The 21,173-nt window shown below is 40.1% G+C and overlaps 1 protein-coding gene across 1 annotated transcript in view; it reads left to right on the plus strand.

The window, feature by feature from the left end:
- LOC126292177 (protein roadkill-like) overlaps positions 1-20,629 on the plus strand; it is a 54,796-nt gene extending 34,167 nt beyond the window's left edge. The window contains exon 3 of the mRNA XM_049986017.1: positions 17,617-20,629. Within this exon, the coding sequence (XP_049841974.1) occupies positions 17,617-18,085 (469 nt within the window). The 3' untranslated portion in view covers positions 18,086-20,629. The remainder of the gene's footprint in view (positions 1-17,616) is intronic.
- Positions 20,630-21,173: the final 544 nt, after the last annotated feature.

Genomic DNA, 21,173 nt, shown 5'->3' on the forward strand with positions numbered 1-21,173 from the left:
ATACGAGAGAGAATTGTCAAAGCATGTGCTTCGATAAGTGCTGATGTGATAAGGAATACCACTCAATCCATGATAAGAAGATTGCAGCACAGCTTTGACACCAACGGTCTTCACTTCTAATACCTTCTGTAAATGGATGTTCATGCCACCTATTTGACCTTCGTTGACCTTCAAAGACGTTACTGTTACACATCATTGGATTCGACTCCATAGCCGCTATCAGAAAATACCAAACTATAGCATCCCATTAAAAAAAAAAAAAAAAAAAAAAAAAAAACAAGTTGACATTTACATCTCTGACGCGAAGCCACGTGGCAACAAAAAAACTAATGTGATATTATGGCCCCAATTTTCCGATGCAACTTTTAATGATAGTGTCACTCCAAGTTTAAACATAGCCAAAACCTCTCAGACAAACAGAAGCTAAACGATGTCAAAGTAAGCGTAAGGTAGGCTATGCGTGAAACGTTCAGTGAATTCTAAAGTAAAATTCTACGTACCGACTTGACAGAAAATCCTAGGAAGTTCTGGTCTTACGTTAAATCAGCAAGAGGCTCGAAACAGCATATCCAGACACTCCGGGATGATGATGGCATTGAAACAGAGGATGACACGCGTAAAGCTGAAATACTAAACACCTTTTTCCAAAGCTGTTTCACAGAGGAAGACCGCACTGCAGTTCCTTCTCTAAATCCTCGTGCAAACGAAAAAATGGCTGACATCGATATAAGTGTCCAAGGAATAGAAAAGCAACTGGAATCACTCAACAGAGGGAAGTCCAGTGGACCTGACGGGATACCAATTCGATTCTACACAGAGTACGCGAAACAACTTGCCCCCCTTCCAACAGCCGTGTATCGCAAGTCGCTAGAGGAACGGAAGGTTCCAAATGATTGGAAAAGAGCACAGGTAGTCCCAGTCTTCAAGAAGGGTCGTCGAGCAGATGCGCAAAACTATAGACCTATATCTCTGATGTCGATCTATTGTAGAATTTTAGAACATGTTTTTTGCGCGAGTATCATGTCGTTTTTGGAAACCCAGAACCTACTCTGTAGGAATCAACATGGATTCCAGAAATAGCGATCTTGTGAGACCCAACTCGCTTTATTTGTTCGTTTGACCCAGAAAATATTAGATACAGGTTCCCAATTAGAAGCTATTTTCCTTGACTTCCGGAAGACTCTCGATACAGTTCCGCACTGTCGCCTCATAAACAAAGTAAGAGCCTACGGAATATCAGACCAGCTGTGTGGCTGGATTGAAAAGTTTTTAGCAAATAGAACACAGCATGTTGTTATCAATGGAGAGACGTCTACAGACGTTAAAGTACGCTCTGGCGTGCCACAGGGGAGTGTTCTAGGTCCACTGCTTTTCACAATATATATAAATGACCTAGTCGATAGTGTCGAAAGTTCCATGCGGCTTTTCGCGGATGATGCTGTAGTATACAGAGAAGTTACTGCATTAGAAAATTGTAGTGAAATGCAGGAAGATCTGCAGCGGACAGGCACTTGGTGCAGGGAGTGGCAACTGACCCTTAACATAGATAAATGTAATGTATTGCTAATCCATAGAAAGAAGGATCCTTTATTGTATGATTATATGATAGCGGAACAAACACTGGTAGCAGTTACTTCTGTAAAATATCTGGGAGTATGCGTGCGGAACGATTTGAAGTGGAATGATCATATAAAATTAATTGTTGGTAAGGCGGGTACCAGGTTGAGATTCATTGTGAGAGTCCTTAGAAAATGTAGTCCATCAACAAAGGAGGTGGCTTACAAAACACTAGTTCGACCTATACTGGAGTATTGCTCATCAGTGTGGGATCCGTACCAGGTCAGGTTGACGGAGGAGATGTAGAAGATCCAAAGAAGAGCGGCGCGTTTCGTCACAGTGTTATATGGTAAGCGTGATAGCGTTACGGAGCTGTTTAGCAAACTCAAGTGGCAGACTCTGTAAGAGAGGCGCTCTGCATCGCGGTGTAGCTTGCTCGCCAGGTTCCGAGAGGGTGCGTTTCTGGATGAGGTATCGAATATATTGCTTCCCCCTACATATACCTCCCGAGGAGATGGCGAATGTAAAATTAGAGAGATTATAGCTTGCACGGAGGCTTTCAGACAGTCGTTCTTCCCGCGAACCATACGCGACTGGAACAGGAAAGGCAGGTAATGACAGTGGCACGTAAAGTGCCCTCCACCACACACCGTTGGGTGCCTTGCGGAGTATAAATGTAGATGTAGATGAACCGCTCGGGCACTTTGGCCGGCCTGATCCATCACCTTCGATTTATAGCGACAACGAGAGCGGCAGGCAACAGTGCTGTTGCAACGCGATATCGATGGTAACCTCGAACCCGAGGGTCGAGGTGGTTCAAATGCTTTCATTTCTGCAGAACGTACTAATGTGTAAGACCTGTTTCTAGTCATTTAAGGTGTACCGTCTTTTAAACATGAGGGTATATTTATTCAGCTATTCATTCATATCATTTTTGCCCTTATGGACAGTGTTTGAACTCAAATATCTCATGATGACACAATTTTCACTTCTTTCCTTTCTTTCTTTTCTCTTCCCAAAATCCCTTCATCCTTTACCTATGCTCTTGCTTCCTTTGTTCCCTCCATAGCTGGCCGCGGTGGTCTAGCGGTTCTAGACGCTCAGTCCGGAACCGCGCGACTGCTACGGTCGCAGGTTCGAATCCTGCCTCGGGCATGGATGTGTGTGACGTCCTTAGGTTAGTTAGGTTTAAGTAGTTTTGTTAAGTCCCATAGTGCTCCGAGCCATTTGAACCATTTTTTTTTGTTCCCTCCATAATGCTCCCTTCTTCCTCTTCTCATTTAAGATAAATTTTGCGTTCCTAGTTTTGTTCCTGAATTCCTTCCTGTCTTTTATCATTTGTTTGTTGATCCCCAGCTGCCTTATGTCTTTCTCTATTTCCTGATACCAATTTGTTTTAAGGCTTGAATATTTTGCTTCGTCAAAGATTCTCTTTGTAAGTCTGGTGTTGTCCATTCTCTGCATGTGTCCGTAGAAATTTAGTCTGCGTTTCCTGACCATGTCTGTGAGTCCGTAAGTGTGTTGGTATAAATCATTGGTAGGTCTTTTCATCCATATGCCATCTTTGTGTACTGGTCCGAATACTTTTCTGAGAATTTTTCATTTTTTTCTGTCTCTATAATGCCTGATGCTCCAATTGTGGTCGTTTCTGACCCATATATTGCTTCCTGTAATACAACTGTCCTGTAGTGTCTAGACGTATCAGGGGTCCCATATCACTCCAACTGCACACGCCTCACATCATTACAGAGCCTCCACCGGCTTGAACAGTCCCTTGCTGATATGCAAGGTCCACGGATCCCTGAGTGTCCATACCCATACACGTCCATCCACTAGATACAATTTGAAACGAGACTCGTCCGACCAGGCAACATGTTTTCAGTCGTCAACAGTTCAGTACTGTGTTGACTGGCCCAGGCGAGTCGTAAAACTTTGTGTCGTGCAGTCGTCAAGGGTACACGGATGGGAATTCGTCTCTGAAAGCCCGCACCGATGATGTTTCGTTGAATGGTTCGCACGCTAAAACTTGTTGATGGCCCAGCATTGATGTCTGCAGCAATTTGCGGAAAGGTTGCACTTCTGTCACGTTGAACGATTCTCTTCACTCGTCGTTGGTCCCGTTCTTCCAGGATCTTTTCCCGGCCGCAGCGATGTCGAAGAGTTGATGTTTTACCGGATTACTAATGTTCACGGCACACTTGTCAAATGGTTGTACGGGAAGTGGGGACTTCATCGCTACGCTGGAGATGCTGTATCCCATCGCCCATGCGCCGACCATAACACCACGTTCAGACTCACTTAAATCTTGATAACCTGCGCTGTAGCTGCAGTAACCGATCTAACAACTACGCCAGACACTTGTCTTATATAGGCGTTGCCGCAGCTCCGTAAACTGCCTGTTTACATACCTCTGTATTTCAATACGCATGCTTATACCAGTATATATATATATATATATATATATATATATATATATATATATACGACTGGGCATTGACTCAAACAAAGCTTGGATGGCATGTACAGGTATAGGTGCACATGCAGCTTCAACACGATACGACAATTCATCACAAGTGATGATGTTACATAAAAGGATATGATAGGAGCTGGCCATGCCTAGTGAAACCCCATCTGTTGATAGTTCCGACGGGAATCAGAGACACATGAGCAAAGTGGGCTGTCCTCAGTGCTATCCCTAACCCCACACTGATTCGCCTCATAGCTCCACCAAGGTGCGGTCGATCATGACACCGGAACATCTCAACAAAGTGTACGTTGGTGCCATGTATCAGGGAAGCTATCTTGTCCAGATCACTATCTATGTCATATGTCTTATCCTGGTCCAAACTGTTTCCCACCCCATCCACAATCACTACATCGTCTTCTTTTATAAAGTCCTTACATAGAGACCCTAGGTCCTCTACCTGTTAATCACGGATTTTGATGAGCCTTAGGTGTTTGGAAATGGCCGGCGCTGAGTAGCAGGCTAGCGGTGTTTCGAGCGACGGCCCCTAATTTAAAAGAAAACGGACGTTTAAGTTATACACATGTTTCACAATTCATGTTACACGCTTCTAGAGGTTGTGGAGGGGACATAGGTCACGTTTTACTCAGGAACCCATGTCCAGAATCGTCATCCAGCGATGCTACACAGCGTCAATGTTATAGGTTTTGTTGCTTGTAATTGTATCTTTGTACAGTGTGATCCTGTGATGATGATACGAACTTTTAGGGAAGATGAAGGCAGACAAATGTATCAGTCTGAGGTAAAGTTCCCTGAACCGGAACGAACGAGTCGAAAGGCATAAGCGAAAACCATTTTGATACCTCTGACAATGGAATACATGCACCAGTACAGTTGTTGCTAACATTGTGCGGTAGGAAACTTTCTGAGGCGGTAGTACGGACCAAAACAGGAGGAAAAGTCCCTTAAACATGAGCTCTAAAATGCATACCTTAAGAGCTGTTAGCATTTGTTCAATGGAGGAGATGTATTTCACAGTAGTGAAGATGAACAAGTGCTCATACTTCCTCAGGTATGCATTACAGAACCCATGTTTACTAGACATTTCTTCGTGTCTTGTCCATACTACCACACTATCACCCTGAAAGATGCCTACCCTACAATCTTAGCAGCAACAATACCAGTACATGTATTTCTCTGAGTGGTATCAGAATGATTTTCGCTTCCAACTTATGACTTGATCATTTCCGAGCCAGAAGCCTTCTCTCAAATTTATACATTTGTCGTTCTCCATAATCCTTATGAGTTTGTAACATCATGACGGTATCATCTTTAATTATTTTATTTACAAATCAGATTCCGTAAGACTAAATTGAAGTGCAAATCTCCAAGGTCCTGGAAGGTGTCAGCACATGAAATTACAATACAAAAGTAATAACAGATAAAAATAAAATGTTTATGAACCCAAAAAAAGTCAACCCATAAGTTTAAGTAAACGCGAATAATAATACAACAAGAATCAGGTTTGTTTGAATTGTGTGTCAGAAACTGTATAAACTGAGTCTTACTGTGATTTAGCATTCGTATAACTACAAGCTATGAAATTATGTCATGAACTGCACTATTTGAAAGTGAGCCAATGTTGTACACACCTTCGTTTACTACCAAACTAGTGTCATCAGCAAAAAAAAAAAAAAAAAAAATATTTTAGGGCACATCATTTATATAAATAAGATACAGGGGTGGCCCCAACACTGATCCCTGGGGCACTCCCCCATTTGACCATATCCCACTCAGACCCCACATCATACCCACTCTCAACACTGTGGATAATGACCTTTTGTTATCTGTGGCTGAAGTAAGAGGTGAACCAATTGTGAGCTACTCCCCATTTTCAGTAATCGTCCAACTTATGGAGTATATACATACATTTACAGGCACTGGTGCCCATACAATGTGTATTCAAGTTCTAAGGCCTCCGATTTTTTTTTCTGGTTAACTACTCACCCGAAATTGATGAAACTGGCGTTACTTCTCGACGTTACTTCTCGTCACCAGGTCAGGTGAGTAGGGAGCATGAGGAATCACTTCAAAGTTGTTATCACGAAGAAATTGTTGCGTAACATCAGCTCGATGTGCGGGTGTGTTGTCTTGGTGAAACAGCACACGCGCAACCCTTCCCAGACGTTTTTGTTGCAGCGCAGAAAGGAATTTGTTCTTCAAAACATTTTCGTAGGATGCACCTGTTACCGTAGTGCCCTTTGGAACGCAATGGGTAAGGATTACGCCGTCGCTGTCCCAGAACATGGACACCATCATTGTTTCAGCACTGGCGGTATACCAAAATTTTTTTTGTGGCGGTGAATCTGTGTGCTTCCATTGACCTGACTGGCGCTTTCTTTCTGGATTGAAAAATGGCATCCACGTCTCATCTATTGTTACAATCGACGAAAAGAAAATCCCATTCATGCTATCGCTGCGCGTCAACATTGCTTGGCAACGTGCCACAAGGGCAGACATGTGGTCGTCCGTCAGGATTCGTGGCACCCACCTGGATGACACTTTTCGCATTTTCAGGTCGTCATGCAGGATTGTGTGCACAGAACCCACAGAAATGCCAACTCTGGAGGTGATCTGTTCAACAGTCATTCGGCGATCCCCCAAAACAATTCTCTCCACTTTCTCGATCATGTCGTCAGACCGGCTTGTGCAAGCCCGAGGTTGTTTCGTTTTGTTGTCGCACGATGTTCTGCGTTCATTAAACTGTCGCACCCACGAACGCACTTTCGACACATCCATAACTATATCACCACATGTCTCCTTCAACTGTCGATGAATTTCAATTGGTTTCACACCACGCAAATTCAGAAAACGAATGACTGCACGCTGTTCAAGTGAGGAAAACGTCGCCATTTTATTTAAAACAGTTCTCATTCTCGCCGCTGGCGATAAAATTCCATCTTTGTACGGTGCTGCCATCTCTGCGACGTATTGACAATGAACGCGGCCTCATTTTAAAACAATGCGCATGTTTCCATCTCTTTCCAGTACGAATAAAAGAAATCGGACGCCTTAGAACTTGAATGCACCTCGTAATATTCACGCTCTGTAGCATCACTGCATGACGTTACTATACATAGTGTCCTACGTAAAACTTGATCTACTAACCCATATGCAACCTGCAGAAGTGTGTAGCATTTATTGTTAAAACATCTATGTACCTTGCGTACATGTATCGAGGGTTTGATCAGGCGGGAGTATTGCAGTGCCTAAAGATTAAAAAAGAAGCATGGCTACCGTACTGGTAGTAAGGGCTCAAATCCTGGCTCTTTACTTTCTTTTTGTTTCTTTCAGTACAGAATATCGCTAAATAGTAGGCCTATATCTTATTCTAGGTACAGGCGAAAATATCCATCTCTAAATCTGATCTCGATTGTGTAATCAATACCGATGGAACCGGCCGTCAGTATCAATCGACGTACAATAGATCTCGTGCTGAGCAAGGAACAAAAACAGATTTGAAAAAGACAAGTCGTTCCATCAGAGTACAGCGCACTTGAACTGAAACGGGAAAAATATTCATGTACGTTTTCTTATGAAAACAAGAACCGCCCAGAAAGCTTGTTCTTATTGTCCAAAAAAGAGTTGACTCTAGGTCACTAAAACCAGATGTGACATGCACGAAATCACTGAAGTTCACTAAAGAGCTGTACGAACAGTTTTTAACTTGTGCCATTTCGGCTGTAGGTGTGAAGAGAAAAATCTCTTCACCTTATTGGTTCGCGGGGAGGGCAGACTGACGAGACACATATGCTGTCGAATTTTTTTAGACGAAAGAAAATCCTGCAGCACCACCATAACAATTATCCCAGAAAAATGTAGTCCACTTTACCAGAGACAAGTTAAAATTTTCACGAAAAAATTCAAACTGCTCCTGAGTTGCTGAAGGCTAATGGAGAAATCGCTTCGAGGGAAGATTCCATAAAAATACATGCTTTAATTCTGCTTCAGTTTAGCGCTTTCACAGGAATGATCAAATTACCGTCGTAGGTATCGAAGGTGAGCTAAGAGAGAACAGTCTTTCTGTACTGAAACAAACCTTGTCTTGTAATGTTACTTTTGGAAAATCCGTGTGCCTCCAACGCACTAGCTTTCATTAAACATTCATGATGCTTTACGAATTTGTGATCCTGTCGTTTCTACGACAAATACCATCCGCAATTCAGTTCTAGCAAGTTCTGGAAGTGATGGCCAGTAAAATGATTCGGTAGTGTAATCTGCAACAAAAGTTATACATATTTGAAGACGGTTTGCTGTAATGGCTGATTTATTAATGAAACCAGCCAACAGGGCAATGCTTCGCAATTGCTTTATACACTACTGGCCATTAAAATTGGTACACCACGAAGTTGTCGTGCTATAGACGCGAAATTTAACCGACAGGAACAGGATGCTGTGATATGCAAGTGATTAGCTTTTCAGAGCATTCACACAAGGTTGGCGCTGGGGCGACACCTACAACATGCTGACATGAGGAAAGTTTCCAACCGATTTCTCATACACAAACAGCAGTTGACCGGCGTTACCTGGTGAAAGGTTGTTGTGATGCCTCTTGTAAGGAGGACAAATGCCTACCATCACGTTCCCGACTTGTCGGATTGTAGCCTATCGCGATTACGGTTTATCGTATCGCGACATTACTCGCGTTGGTCGAGATCCAATGACTGTTAGCAGAACATGGAATCGGTAGGTTCAGGAGGGTAATACGGAACGCCGTGCTGGATCCCAGCGACCTCGTATCACTAGCAGTCGAGATGTCAGGCCTCTTATCCGCATGGCTGGAACGAATCGTGCAGCCACGTTTCGATCCCTGAGTCAACAGATGGGAACGTTTGCAAGACAACAACTATCTGCACGAACAGTTCGACGACGTATGCAGCAGCATGGACTATCAGCTCGGAGACCATGGCTGCGGTTACACTTGACGCTGCATCGCAGACAGGAGCGCTTGCGATGGTGTACTCAACGACGAACCTGGGAGCACGAATGGCAAAACGTCAATTTTTCGGATGAATCCAGATTCTGTTTAAGGCATCATGATGGTCGCATCCGTGTTTGGCGACATCGCGGTGAACGAACATTCGAAGCGTGTATTCGTCATCGCCATACTGGCGAATCACCCGGCGTGATGGTATGGGGTGCCTCTTGCTCGCATTTACGGCACTTTGAACAGTGGACGCTACATTTCAGTTGTGTTACGACCCTTGGCTCTACCCTTCATTCGATCCCTGCGAAATACAATATTTCAGAAGGATAATGCACGACCGCATGTTGCAGGTCCTTTCTGGATACAGAAAATGTTCGACTGTTGCCCTGGCCAGCACATTCTCCAGATCTCTCACCAACTGAAAACGTCTGGTCAATGGTGACCGAGCAACTGGCTCGTCACAATACGCCAGTCAATACTCTTGATGAACTGTCGTATCGTGTAGAAGCTTCATGAGCAGCTGTACCTGTACACGCCATCCAAGCTCTGTTTAATGCCCAGGCCAGTCAAAACCGTTATTACGGCCACAGGTGGTTGTTCTGGGTACTGATTTCTCAGGGTCTATGGACCCAAATTGAGTGAAAATGTAATCACATGTCAGTTCTAGTGTAATATATTTCTCCAATGAATACCCGTTTATCATCTGCATTTCTTCTTGGTGTAGCAATTTTAATGGCCAGTAGTGTATATAGGGTGGTCCATCTGAAGTTTCAGATGAGATTATCTCGAAAACTATACATGGGATAAAAATAATGGGTAAGACGAGTCCACAAGCTCAAAGGGGGACATCATGTGATACTACATGTGACCCCCAGGGCCACCTGCTTGGGTGGGGCAGGGGGCAACTTAAATCTTAAATGGAAACCCCCATTTTTTATTGCAGACTCGAATTCTCCATTAAAAAAGTAATCAAGTTTTGTCTGAAACTTTTGTTTAAACCATTGACAGATGGCACTGAAAGCTAGAAAAATTAAAATTGGGTAAGAACTCTGAGATGTTTATATTTTCCCACCTCCACGTTCCAAATGTTTTGAGTGAAATGCTCAGTCAATGTGCTGTTCTTTTCACATCAGTTCTACCAACTTTTGTTAACAATTACCTACTATGAAAATTACAATTTTATGTAAAATCACAATTAAAAGTTAAACCGAATATGAGCTACTCATTGCTAAAATTTTACGATATCAATGCTGAACAAGGTGAACCTATTTTCAACTTAGTTACGAGTTAACATAACATTTTCTGAATAATTATGTTACAGGTAACAATTACATTTCTAAATTTGTTTATAACTAATCAACTACTGTCTGAATTTTAGTACTAACATATATCGGAGATTCAATTAACATGCTTTATTTATATGCTGTATTTAATTTGCTGTAGTAATTTTATGCCTCCTCTGTTAATTATATGGCCTAAAAACTTCAAGTCTGATACTCCAAATTTGCATTTACTTAATTCAAGGGTCATACCAACTTGCCTGAACTTATTGGCTAATTTGTACAAAGTATCAAGGTGTTCCTCCCAAGTTTTGCTGGTTATTAATATATCATCCACGTAAATAATTATTTTAGATGGTATTTTACTTCGAAGCACATGATGCAAAGCTCGAATAAACTCAGCTGCAGACACATTCAGCCCAAAACGGAACAACACAATACTGAAAACATTAACCATTATATAAAAAGGCTATGCACTGCCTTGAATCCTGTGCTAATGTGATTTGATGAAAACCTGAGGTCAAATCCAGGTTAGAAGAATATTTTGTATAATTGAATTTGTACAAGAGTTCCTCCATGGATTCAGGATGATCTGTTTCTCTTTCTACAAACTTATTCAGGAGACGTGAATCCAATACCAGCCTAACACCACCATCCTTTTTTTGAAATACAGACCATCGGGCTGTTATATGGACTGTGACTTCTCTCTACTATTCTCCATTTTTGCGTTTTCTGGAGCTCCCTCTCTACTTCTTTCTTTTACAGAGCGGTACCCCATAAGGATTAATAAAAAAGGGTTCGTGTGGCTTTAATTTCAAATGAAATTCATAATCTTTGACCCTACCAGGTTGATCACTGAAAATGTTAGTTTTCCCAGAGAAAATTTTCTAATTCCTGCTTTTCAGACTCAGTCAAGTCATTCGCTTCTTTTACCTTCTCTGATATGGTTAGGGAGTAACTATCATCAACCAAATGCTGGTTATTGTGTTTCCTACTTTCCTCTTCCTCCATATAACGGCTACACTCTGGATAAATTATTTCCCTAATATTGTTCCTACGGTTTCTACTTGAATTTAGCTGGATCACTACTTTTACTTGAATACTAGCCTTTGGTTCAGTGAACAGTAATTCTGAATTTTGCCTATCAAAACTAACTTTTGCTTTAACTATCCAGTCCATCCTTAAAATCATTTGCTCATTGAGATCTGGAATAACTAAACAACCATGTTCAAAATTAATGTTTCCAACAGAAAATGTAATTGAAGCTTGTTAATTTATTAACTTACTAAACTTGCCAGTTGCACCTCTAATCCGTACACCTGTGATGTAACTTTCAGTGTCTTATCCTGTTCCTCAACTTGGCTGAGATATTACTAATGACACTGCCAGTGCCAATCAAACGAAGTCCTCACCAATTGTTAATGCTTATTTCTATGTAAGGGCTACCTAAGGTAATATTTGGGTCACTATTCACATTCTCTGACAACAAGGCATTTTCTAATTCAGTTGTATCAATGTTGTTATATACTTCTTCACTGCAGGTTTTAATGTCAGAATCAACACAAGATTGAGTGTCATTATGACTGGAATTAAATATACATGAGACAGATACCTTACTTTCACAATACTTAAAATTATCTTTCATGGATGGATCTGATTTGATGACTTCACTTTCCTTATTATTTTCTAAACAAACTTCATTTTCATTGATAACAGATTTCAAAATCTCACCTATTAACTTAGCTTGTTCCTGCTTATTAGTAGATTTTCTCAAGATTTCTTTTATACAAATTGGTACCAATACATTGTTTGTATTCTTAATATCTTCACATGAACCAACTTCGCATTCACAGTTACTTTCAGCTGCAACACCATTATCAATAACTTCAACATAAATAATGCCACCTAATTCCTCTTGTGTACCTATATAATCAAATACATCATCGTTCACAACACTATCTTTGCCAAAATCATCAAAATAATCTGCAGGCGATACCTCTGCATGCACATCTGCCGTAACTACTAAGTGTTCAACATTTGGAGTTACACTACTGAAATTGCTGCCTGTTTCAGTATCAGAGTCATGTGTAATTTCCTCATTTTGGCTACCAATTTCTACTAATATAGATACCTCATTATCCTTACCTTCATCAGACGCAAGCTAGTGATTGCATACATATTATAAGTTCTGTCTACATCAGGTATCAATGTGTCATCAATTAATGCTAAGTCATGTTCATTATGTTCAAACTGTGGTCCTGCTTGAGTATGTGCATTATTCAATTCACTCAACATGTGATCCCAAAAGTTTTGCTTATAACTAGTATCATCTAAGTAGTAGTCCCTATTTACATTACATTTATGATTGCTTTTATGTTTCCGTCTAACCTCCTATTTGCCTGGTTTGTGCCATAATTATTCACCTCAAATTGACAGGCTCCCAACGAGGTGGTAACCTGTTTCCCTGGTTGGAATTGCTATTTTGAAGCTGGTTAATGTTTCTCTGTTCTTGATGATTTTCGTGTCTTGTAACAACTGTTTTGGCTACCACGCCAGTTATTATTATTGTTGTGGCGCTCCATTCATATTGTGAGTGTTTTTGAGGTTTTTATTGTACTGTCTGTCATCATTCTGCCATGCACTCTCAATTTTGTCCACATTACGTAAAAATTCGTCAATACTGTCATCTGGACCATATACAAGTCCCCACTGAAAACGGTGTGGTAGGCGCCGCTTCAGTGCGTCAATGTGTATCAGTTCATCCAAAGGTTTGCTCAAATGTGACAACGTCCCTAACTGTTTTTCACAAAATTCTCGCATGCTAATTGCAAGACCTGTGAGATATTTGCTACTGTTAAGAAATTCAGATTTTATTCTTGCCTGTTTGTTTTACGACCAAAATTTTGCGAAGAGTTAGCGTTCAAAATCGGAAAAAGACGTAGTATTTGTATCAATGTTTTGGTTCGCCCATGTAAGGGCTTCACCATCCAAAAAACGTTTCGCAAATTTAACTTCAGAAGACTCTGGCATGTTAGGTTGGAAACAGTCTTTGCACTGATGCACAAAGTAAACTGGTTGCAATTTCGCATCACCTGGGTAACATTGTAAACTAACATTGTTAACCTATGCACAAACATCTGGTTTGGATCAAAATTGGACATTATATTATTTTGCAGCTTTGAAACTTCAGAGCTGACTGTTTGCAGTTCTATTGTTACACTTTCTACTTTCTCGTCAATACGAGATATCTTATCAGAAACAACTTCTGAATTTAATTTCAATCTTTCCCCTACCAATTCTTTTTCTGAAACAAAGAGTTCCTGCAACATTTTTAACTCGTCTTTTCGGTTCACTAATTCATTTAAAACGACTACTTCTGTGTTTTTGACACGTTCGTTAACTAATTCAATGCTTTTGTTTGTTTGTTTGTTTAAATTCGGAGATTGTGAAAGCCTCCAAATAGTCAACTTTGGCTTCTACCCTTCCTATGTCACATGCAACAATTTGTACTTTGTTACTTGTTGCATTGATTTCTTCCTTCAATGATTTCAAATTTTGGTCCAGCTTTTCTGTGACCTCTTTAATGTTGCTACCTAATTGGTTATTTTGAATTACCAGTTGTTCTAGTTTATTATTCAACAATTGAGATATCTGATCAATTAAAATCAGTTGCTGATTTGCTCCCGAAAAACCATGAAAAGGCGAACAACTACTGCTCGCGGAATTTGCTTCACTGTTTAAGTGTTCATTTGGAGTTGAAGCATGAAATTGACGGTCTGACCGCGGGGTCATGCCCATTCGATTAAAGTGAGTTTCGCTCATTTTGATCAAAGTGGCTAAACACTAGACAAAACACTTTCCTGCCTATCAAGTGAAATTGTCACACGCACACAATGAAACATAAACAGAAAATTGTAGGACACTGTCTGCGACTGAAATAAAAACAATTAAAAGTGGTACTTATCTGATTCATTCGCGATGTCATTCCAGAATATCAATTTAGCTCCTGGCGACGTCCATGGCGCAGTCTGCAACGTACAAGATTATGGTTCCTGTCTCTTGTACAGGGAATTCTTGCGCGTTGTTCTCTGCACAGTCTTCCACTTGATCCCAGCTCCTCCACCACATTAAGAGGTTTATATTTTCCCACCTCCACGTTGCAAATGTTTTGAGTGAAATGCCCTGTCGACGTGCTGTTTTCACGTCAATTCTGCCAACATTGGGAGTTGTTTAGTTCTCGGGGTTGTGTAAAATTCCTCGATTCATGTCTCGTCACTGTGCAGCCTATGAAAAGGATTTCAGAAGACTCCCAAATAAATTCCAAAGTACAGTGCAGTTTTAATACCAATATATTTCCAGGACTCTGGTGAACTGTACCAGTTACATCACATGTACCCAAAGTTGACATCAAATGACACAGAGTTCACAACAATCAACAAACGAGGGAACCTACAATACATTTGCTCGCAAATCTAGCCAAAAAACGAATGCCTCAAGGCGTCTGTGTGGCCTCTATTTATACTGTTGTTAACAATTACCTACAATGAAAATTACAATTTTATGTAAAATCACAATTAAAAGTTAAACCGAATATGAGCTACTCATTGCTAAAATTTTACGATATCAATGCTGAACAAGGTGAACCTATTTTCAACTTATTTACGAGTTAATATAACATTTTGTGACTAATTATGTTACAGGTAACAATTACATTTCTAAGTTTGCTTATAACAAATCAACTACTGCCTGAATTTTAGTGCTTAAATATATCGGAGATTCAATTAGAATGCTTTATTTATATGTTCTATTTAATTTGCTGTAGTAATTTTATACTGATAGGTTCACTGGTACATCCTGACTATGTGCTACATTTGTTTCGATTAGGTACAGTATTAATCTCACATTTATATTATGTTTCTCACATAAGAACAATGTTAATCAACAAAGCATCGTTTTCGAATTATATGTATACTGAAATAGTGGTTATTTTTGTATGTAATTTGGAAACAGGTCACTTTACAACTGGAAAATTAGCACTGGTGTTTATCTTTAATGCTCTCTGAGGGGTTCTGATAGGTAGCAAAGAGATACAGGAATATTTCAACTATGATTTTTTTGGAATATTCCGAGAAGGACGTATCAAATCGATACAAAATGTGCACCAATTTTTTCATTACGCCAAATTAAGCTAGTTTTTTTTACAAAATGTGTCCTACCCGAAGCAGATTTTGATGGATAGAGGTGGAATGGTATTAAAATCTCGTTAGTGAACTCTTCACAACTGCATTCCTCATCCGACTGTGGCACTACAGTGGCCAAACTGAACTGTGGTTCAAAATAAAAGTCGGTGCAATGCGATCAGACGTCACTTCACTTTCAGATTGTGAACCGTAAACATCAACTGACGGAAGTAAATTATTCTTTAGCGACACATGGCTAACTATCCTCCTACAGAGACTGTTGGCCGGCCGTAGTGGCCGAGCGGTTCTAGGCGCTACAGTCTGGAACCGCCCGATCCTCGGACATGGATGTGTGTGATGTCCTTAGATTAGTTAGGTTTAAGTAGTTCTAAATTCTAGAGGACTGATGACCCTAGAAGTTAAGTCCCATAGCGCTCAGAGCCATTTTTTTTAGAGATTGTTGATTGATGTCAATTTTAGGTGAATACCATAGCAATTACGCTGCAGCTGCGCAATTGTATGCGGATCGTTTCCCAAGCAGACGACATCCAAGCGAAAACATTATTCGAAATTGCACTCAACGAGCTCGAAATGCATACATGCACCGCCCACCTCGTCATCGGGAATACAATAAAAATGACGCTCGTAGCCTTACCGTTCTCGCCTGTGTTCAACTGGATCCCGAAATTAGTAGTCGTGCGGTTCACAGACAAACCAGAACAGCGGAGCATTATGAAGGCACATAATTATCATGCTTATCATATCACAGTGACACAGGCATTAACGCCAAAGATACGCAAAAACGCGTGCATTTCTGCCAATGGGCCTTGGAAATCATAAGAGGTGACAATGATTATTTTAGATACGTTATGTTCACCGATGAAGCCACATTCAAAATCAATGGCAATTTAAATCGTCCTGCTTGTCATTTTTGGTCCCCTGTCAATCCACACTGGCACAGACCGGTTAAGAATCAACACAAATGTTCGTTAGTGGTCTGGTGTGGAACTTTAAACCGTTATTTGACAGGACCGCATTTTTTTTATTTTTGACCGAAATGTTACTGGGGAATCTTATTTACAACTTTTCCTCGATGGTTTGTTGGAGTTAAAGGAAGATGTTGATTTAGAAACTAGGCAACGAATGTGGTTGCAACAGGACGGAGCAGTTTCCCATTATGCTGACAATGTGCAGAACGTTTTCAATTTACGGTACGGTGTTCGGTGGATAGGACTCGGCGAACCAATACAGAGTGGCTTCCGCGTTCACCAGACGTAACATCTTATTTTTTATTATGGGGTTATTTAAAAAATGAAAGACAGCCCACAACCTGAAACGACATGGAGCAACGCATTCGAAAGGCGTATGCAGCCATACCACGGAATGTGCTGCTCAAAACAGTGCACAACGTTCGCAGACGATTGACTTTATGCATTGAAGCAAATGGGGATAATTTTGGACAACTTATTCGTGGCTAATTTCATTAATTAAGCACCCCAAATTGTGAGAGGCAAGGGGATTCGCAATAGTAAAGCACCCCAACATGTGAGAGGCATGGCGACTTACACTAATGAAGCACCCCATGGGAACATAATTCTACTACGTCCATGTCGTTGTTCCTGGGTAACGCTAAAAGTAAAAAAATAGCTTAATTTGGTGTAACGAAAGAATTAGTGCACATTTTTTTATCGATCTGGTGCGTCTTTCTCGGATAATTTTAAATGAATCATAGTTCTTCCCCAATTTTACTTTTTTCTCGATTTCAGCACCATATATCAAAGGTTTTAAAAAAATGTTTCAGACAAAACATGATTACTTTTCTATGGAGAACCCGAATCTGCAACAAAAAATGGGTGTTTCCATTTAAAATTTAACAGTTGTCCCTAGCCCCACCCATGGGGCGGAGGCTGGAGGTCACGTGTAATATCATTTGATGTCCCCACTTGAGCTTACGAGCTTCTCTTACCGACTATTTTTACCTGATGTATAGTTTTCGAGATAATCTAATCCAAAACTTCACCATATATATATATATATATATATATATATATATATATATATATATATGTGTGTGTGTGTGTGTGTGTGTGTGTTTGTACGGTTTGGAAACCGTATTTCCTCACAGTATCATGATGCTCTGCTTTTCAGGACTCCAAGCCAGCGTGTGGGAAGTACCCAGGAAACCTACAGAGCCCCCAGGGGTCCTGAGGATCTGGCCAGTAGGCGCAGTCCAGGACTGGTGAGATCCAAATCCAGATCTCATTGGGATGGCCTTGTCCTTACGCAGGAGCCCCAAAGTCCGAACGACTTAGGCTCAAGAGAAAAGCCTGATTCCAGTACTGCCGACTGGTTTGCCATGCGAATGGCTAAAGCAACCGGAGCCAAGTCTAGTCCACTTTCTCCACACTCTCAGACACCAGCACAAGAATCACAATCCTCTGGCAAGTCTTCTTCAGCTGAGGACAGGCCACAGACCAGTAACAAACCTGATCCAGATAATTATCCATGGTGGTACGTACCCTCTCAGAAATATAAGACAGATTCCAGTGAGTCTTCCAAGAAGCCAACCTCAACTGGAGACAGAACAGCAGATGATGATTTACCTTGGTGGTATTAAATAGATGAAGACAAAAATATACAACACATTAGCAGGTTGTTCCTCCATCCTCATTTGTTCCATAGCCTCAGATGCAATGCGAGGTAGCATTTTTTTCCATGAAACTGAATACATCTCTGGTTACTACTGTATCAAAATTAGTATTTGCTTGCTGCAACATTCCATCTCTGAAGACGAAAATGTGACTCCAAACTGGTGCTCAAAGTAAGCGCAGGCCACTTGCACACTTGTTCTAGACACGAAATGAGGAATTGCAGTCTTACAAGGCGCCACAACTTGTGAAACTGCCAGAGTTAAACAACAACTTTAGCCAGCAGATGTAAATCACCACAATTACATTCTCTGTAGGGAGACCTTCAGTTTCTTTACATATAGGTGCTCACGGCACTATCAAACTACTTCTGCCCTAATCCAAAACTCAAAGCTAGTGCCACAGTCATTTGTAATGGCGTCGAATCACTGTAGAATTCAAAAGTCCAATAGCAAATCTACACAAGAAGATGAAGCCAGAAACCATTTAAGTCTACAACTCCTTCCAAGTCACCTTCAATATGTGAATACGTAAACGAGTACGTTTATTCCATTTTAGCCTCAGCTTTTAGTCTCAGCTTTTGACATGCATGCCACAGTCTATTGCGGATTCGCCTCCAACTGAGGTGAGACCAGAGGCTGGAATTTGGCCAGTAGATTAAAAGATAATAAACGTCTAGTCTGTAAATGAAAAAAACAGTATAGTTATTTATTTTTGCCTTTACACCTCCTGTCTATGCATCTAATATTACAAATGTGAAAGTAGAGTCAGTCAGGGTAACTTTTTATCAGCCTGGTTATCTTTGCACCACTCACTGTTCTTGTTTCAAATGCCTGCTGCGCCACCTACTTCCGTTATTTTGTACTAACAGCAATAATTTTATTACCTCCCTGGTTTCTACATAGTATGTCAGTTGTCTTTCAACCTTCTTACAAGCTTTCAGGCTTGTGATTCTCTTTTGATGGCACCAGCTGTGAGGAGAGCTTTTGGCGGCAGTGATTTAAGTCGAAAAATGCCAATTTTCTACAGATATCTTAATATTTCAAAGTAAACCTGCAATGCTGAATTAACACTGTTTGTTTTTACTTCATATTAACGCCCGATTTTCTTCTGGCGTAATCTACGTTTACCCAGATTATTAGGTGTTGGAGAAATACCACGTTTTAGTTTATCCATTGTGGATGACGTACCGCAACTATGATTTAAATTGGCTATTTATCTTTTAATAAATTGCCAGTACTACGTTTTTAAAGACAGGTCTAGTCACCCTAAGTGACAGTGTGTTTTGTACCAGTATTAAAAGAGAAACTTTACTCTAATAGGGTATAGTTAGAGTACGTTTTCGCTTTCCTAAGCACTCAGTAACCATAGATACAAAATATTACAATTTCTGTAGCGACGTGTAACTTACGCTGTGTCCAGTATGATCAAATAATGGAACAAAGTTACCCCAATTGAGTGTAATTTTGTTACGTTTTCATTGCTAAACCACTGAAACGATTTGGTATGAGGATAGCCTGAAACCTGAAAAAGAACAGGGCCTACTTTGGAAAGTGTGTAGTACCAGATGCTCGTTTATTTGAAGCGTTTTAAGCGAACTAGGCAAAAGTGTTTACTCTACAAAAATCTCTTGGCTCTTTCACAAAAATTGCAGTCTTTTCGGGCTTACATCACCTAACATAGACAGCTGTACTGACATTTAAGACCAAATATCATATTTAAAACTGATCCATTTGTATGAGACGCTACTAGAAAAGAACTTTTTCTATTTACAGCTATGCATTTAAGTTTGTTTACAAATGAATCTTATAATCTTTAAGCTACTTGTCACAGCACATTAATAGATTTGTCTACTAGGAGAATTCATGGTGTTGGAAACATTGTTTATACATATCTACATCGATGTGTGACAGCCCTCTGTTTTTCTCTGTACCACTTATACTCCTCCGGGCCAGTGTTCTTCCATGCCCCTCTTTACGCTCAGAAAGAAGAAAAGCATCTCTTAGCTTCTATTTTTCTATGGCAGCTACTAGTTGTTCTCATTTTTCCTCGTTCCTCTTTCTCTACACGTGGTTAGTGTAAGAGCTCGTTCAGTATGTTATTTTATCACACATAGGTTTTATTTCTAAAATTTGAATGTTGTAGAAAATTATGTAAAAGCTGTTGACATATTTCCACAGCGTATCTCCATTAATGGACACTTATTACCTTACAACCTCTTGATGAGAACATGAATCAAAAACTTATTATGGGTAAAAATTTAAAGAGTGTTTTAACAAGGTTTTGTGTATATTAATGGCGTGTGTCAGATTTAAAATGATTGTTCTTTCTGCTGAATTAGTTTTCTTTTGTCTTAAATGTAAGTAATTGTCCTAGAAATATACTAATAGTATGATGATTTGCAGAGATTCTGTACAAGTGATAGAAAGATTGTGATTTTGAAATACGACTTTTGTCTGCCTCAAATGTATTCAATCAAACATATAATCGTAATACATGAAGCATTCCTTTGACCGACTGACTATTATTTCACTTCTTCTGAATACATTCAGAAATATCATCCCCTTTTAGATGTAACATATTTGTCAAGTGTGAATCAGAGAAAATACTATTTTTGATGGCAATATTTTGCTTAACTTCCAATATGTGTTTGAAATTAAATTACTAAGTGGTTCCCATAACATGCTTCGTCAGTTTTTTTTATGCAAGCAACACGTCATTTGGAATTCCATCCATCCCTATCTTGCCACCTGTCTCTTAGATTAGATGGTATTCCTTGTGATTTTTTTCTAAGATTTTCTAATAATTAAATATATCTTACATGATTGTGGAAATTGGTTATGTTCGCTCTTTTTAAATAAATACTACATAGATATTCCTCTGTAATAAGAAATAAATTTCTGAATTACATTATAGTGCTAAATATTAAAAGAAGACATACTTCATCTTTATTTAAGATGACCCCCAAGATCTCTAAATGATTTTAGTGAAAGGAGAAACACCTGAACCGGTCTTATCACTTTAGCTTCAATAGAACAAAAGCGTTGTCTTTTGAAC

The sequence above is a fragment of the Schistocerca gregaria genome, chromosome 9 (genome assembly GCF_023897955.1).
Source record: "Schistocerca gregaria isolate iqSchGreg1 chromosome 9, iqSchGreg1.2, whole genome shotgun sequence".
NCBI lineage: Eukaryota > Metazoa > Arthropoda > Insecta > Orthoptera > Acrididae > Schistocerca > Schistocerca gregaria.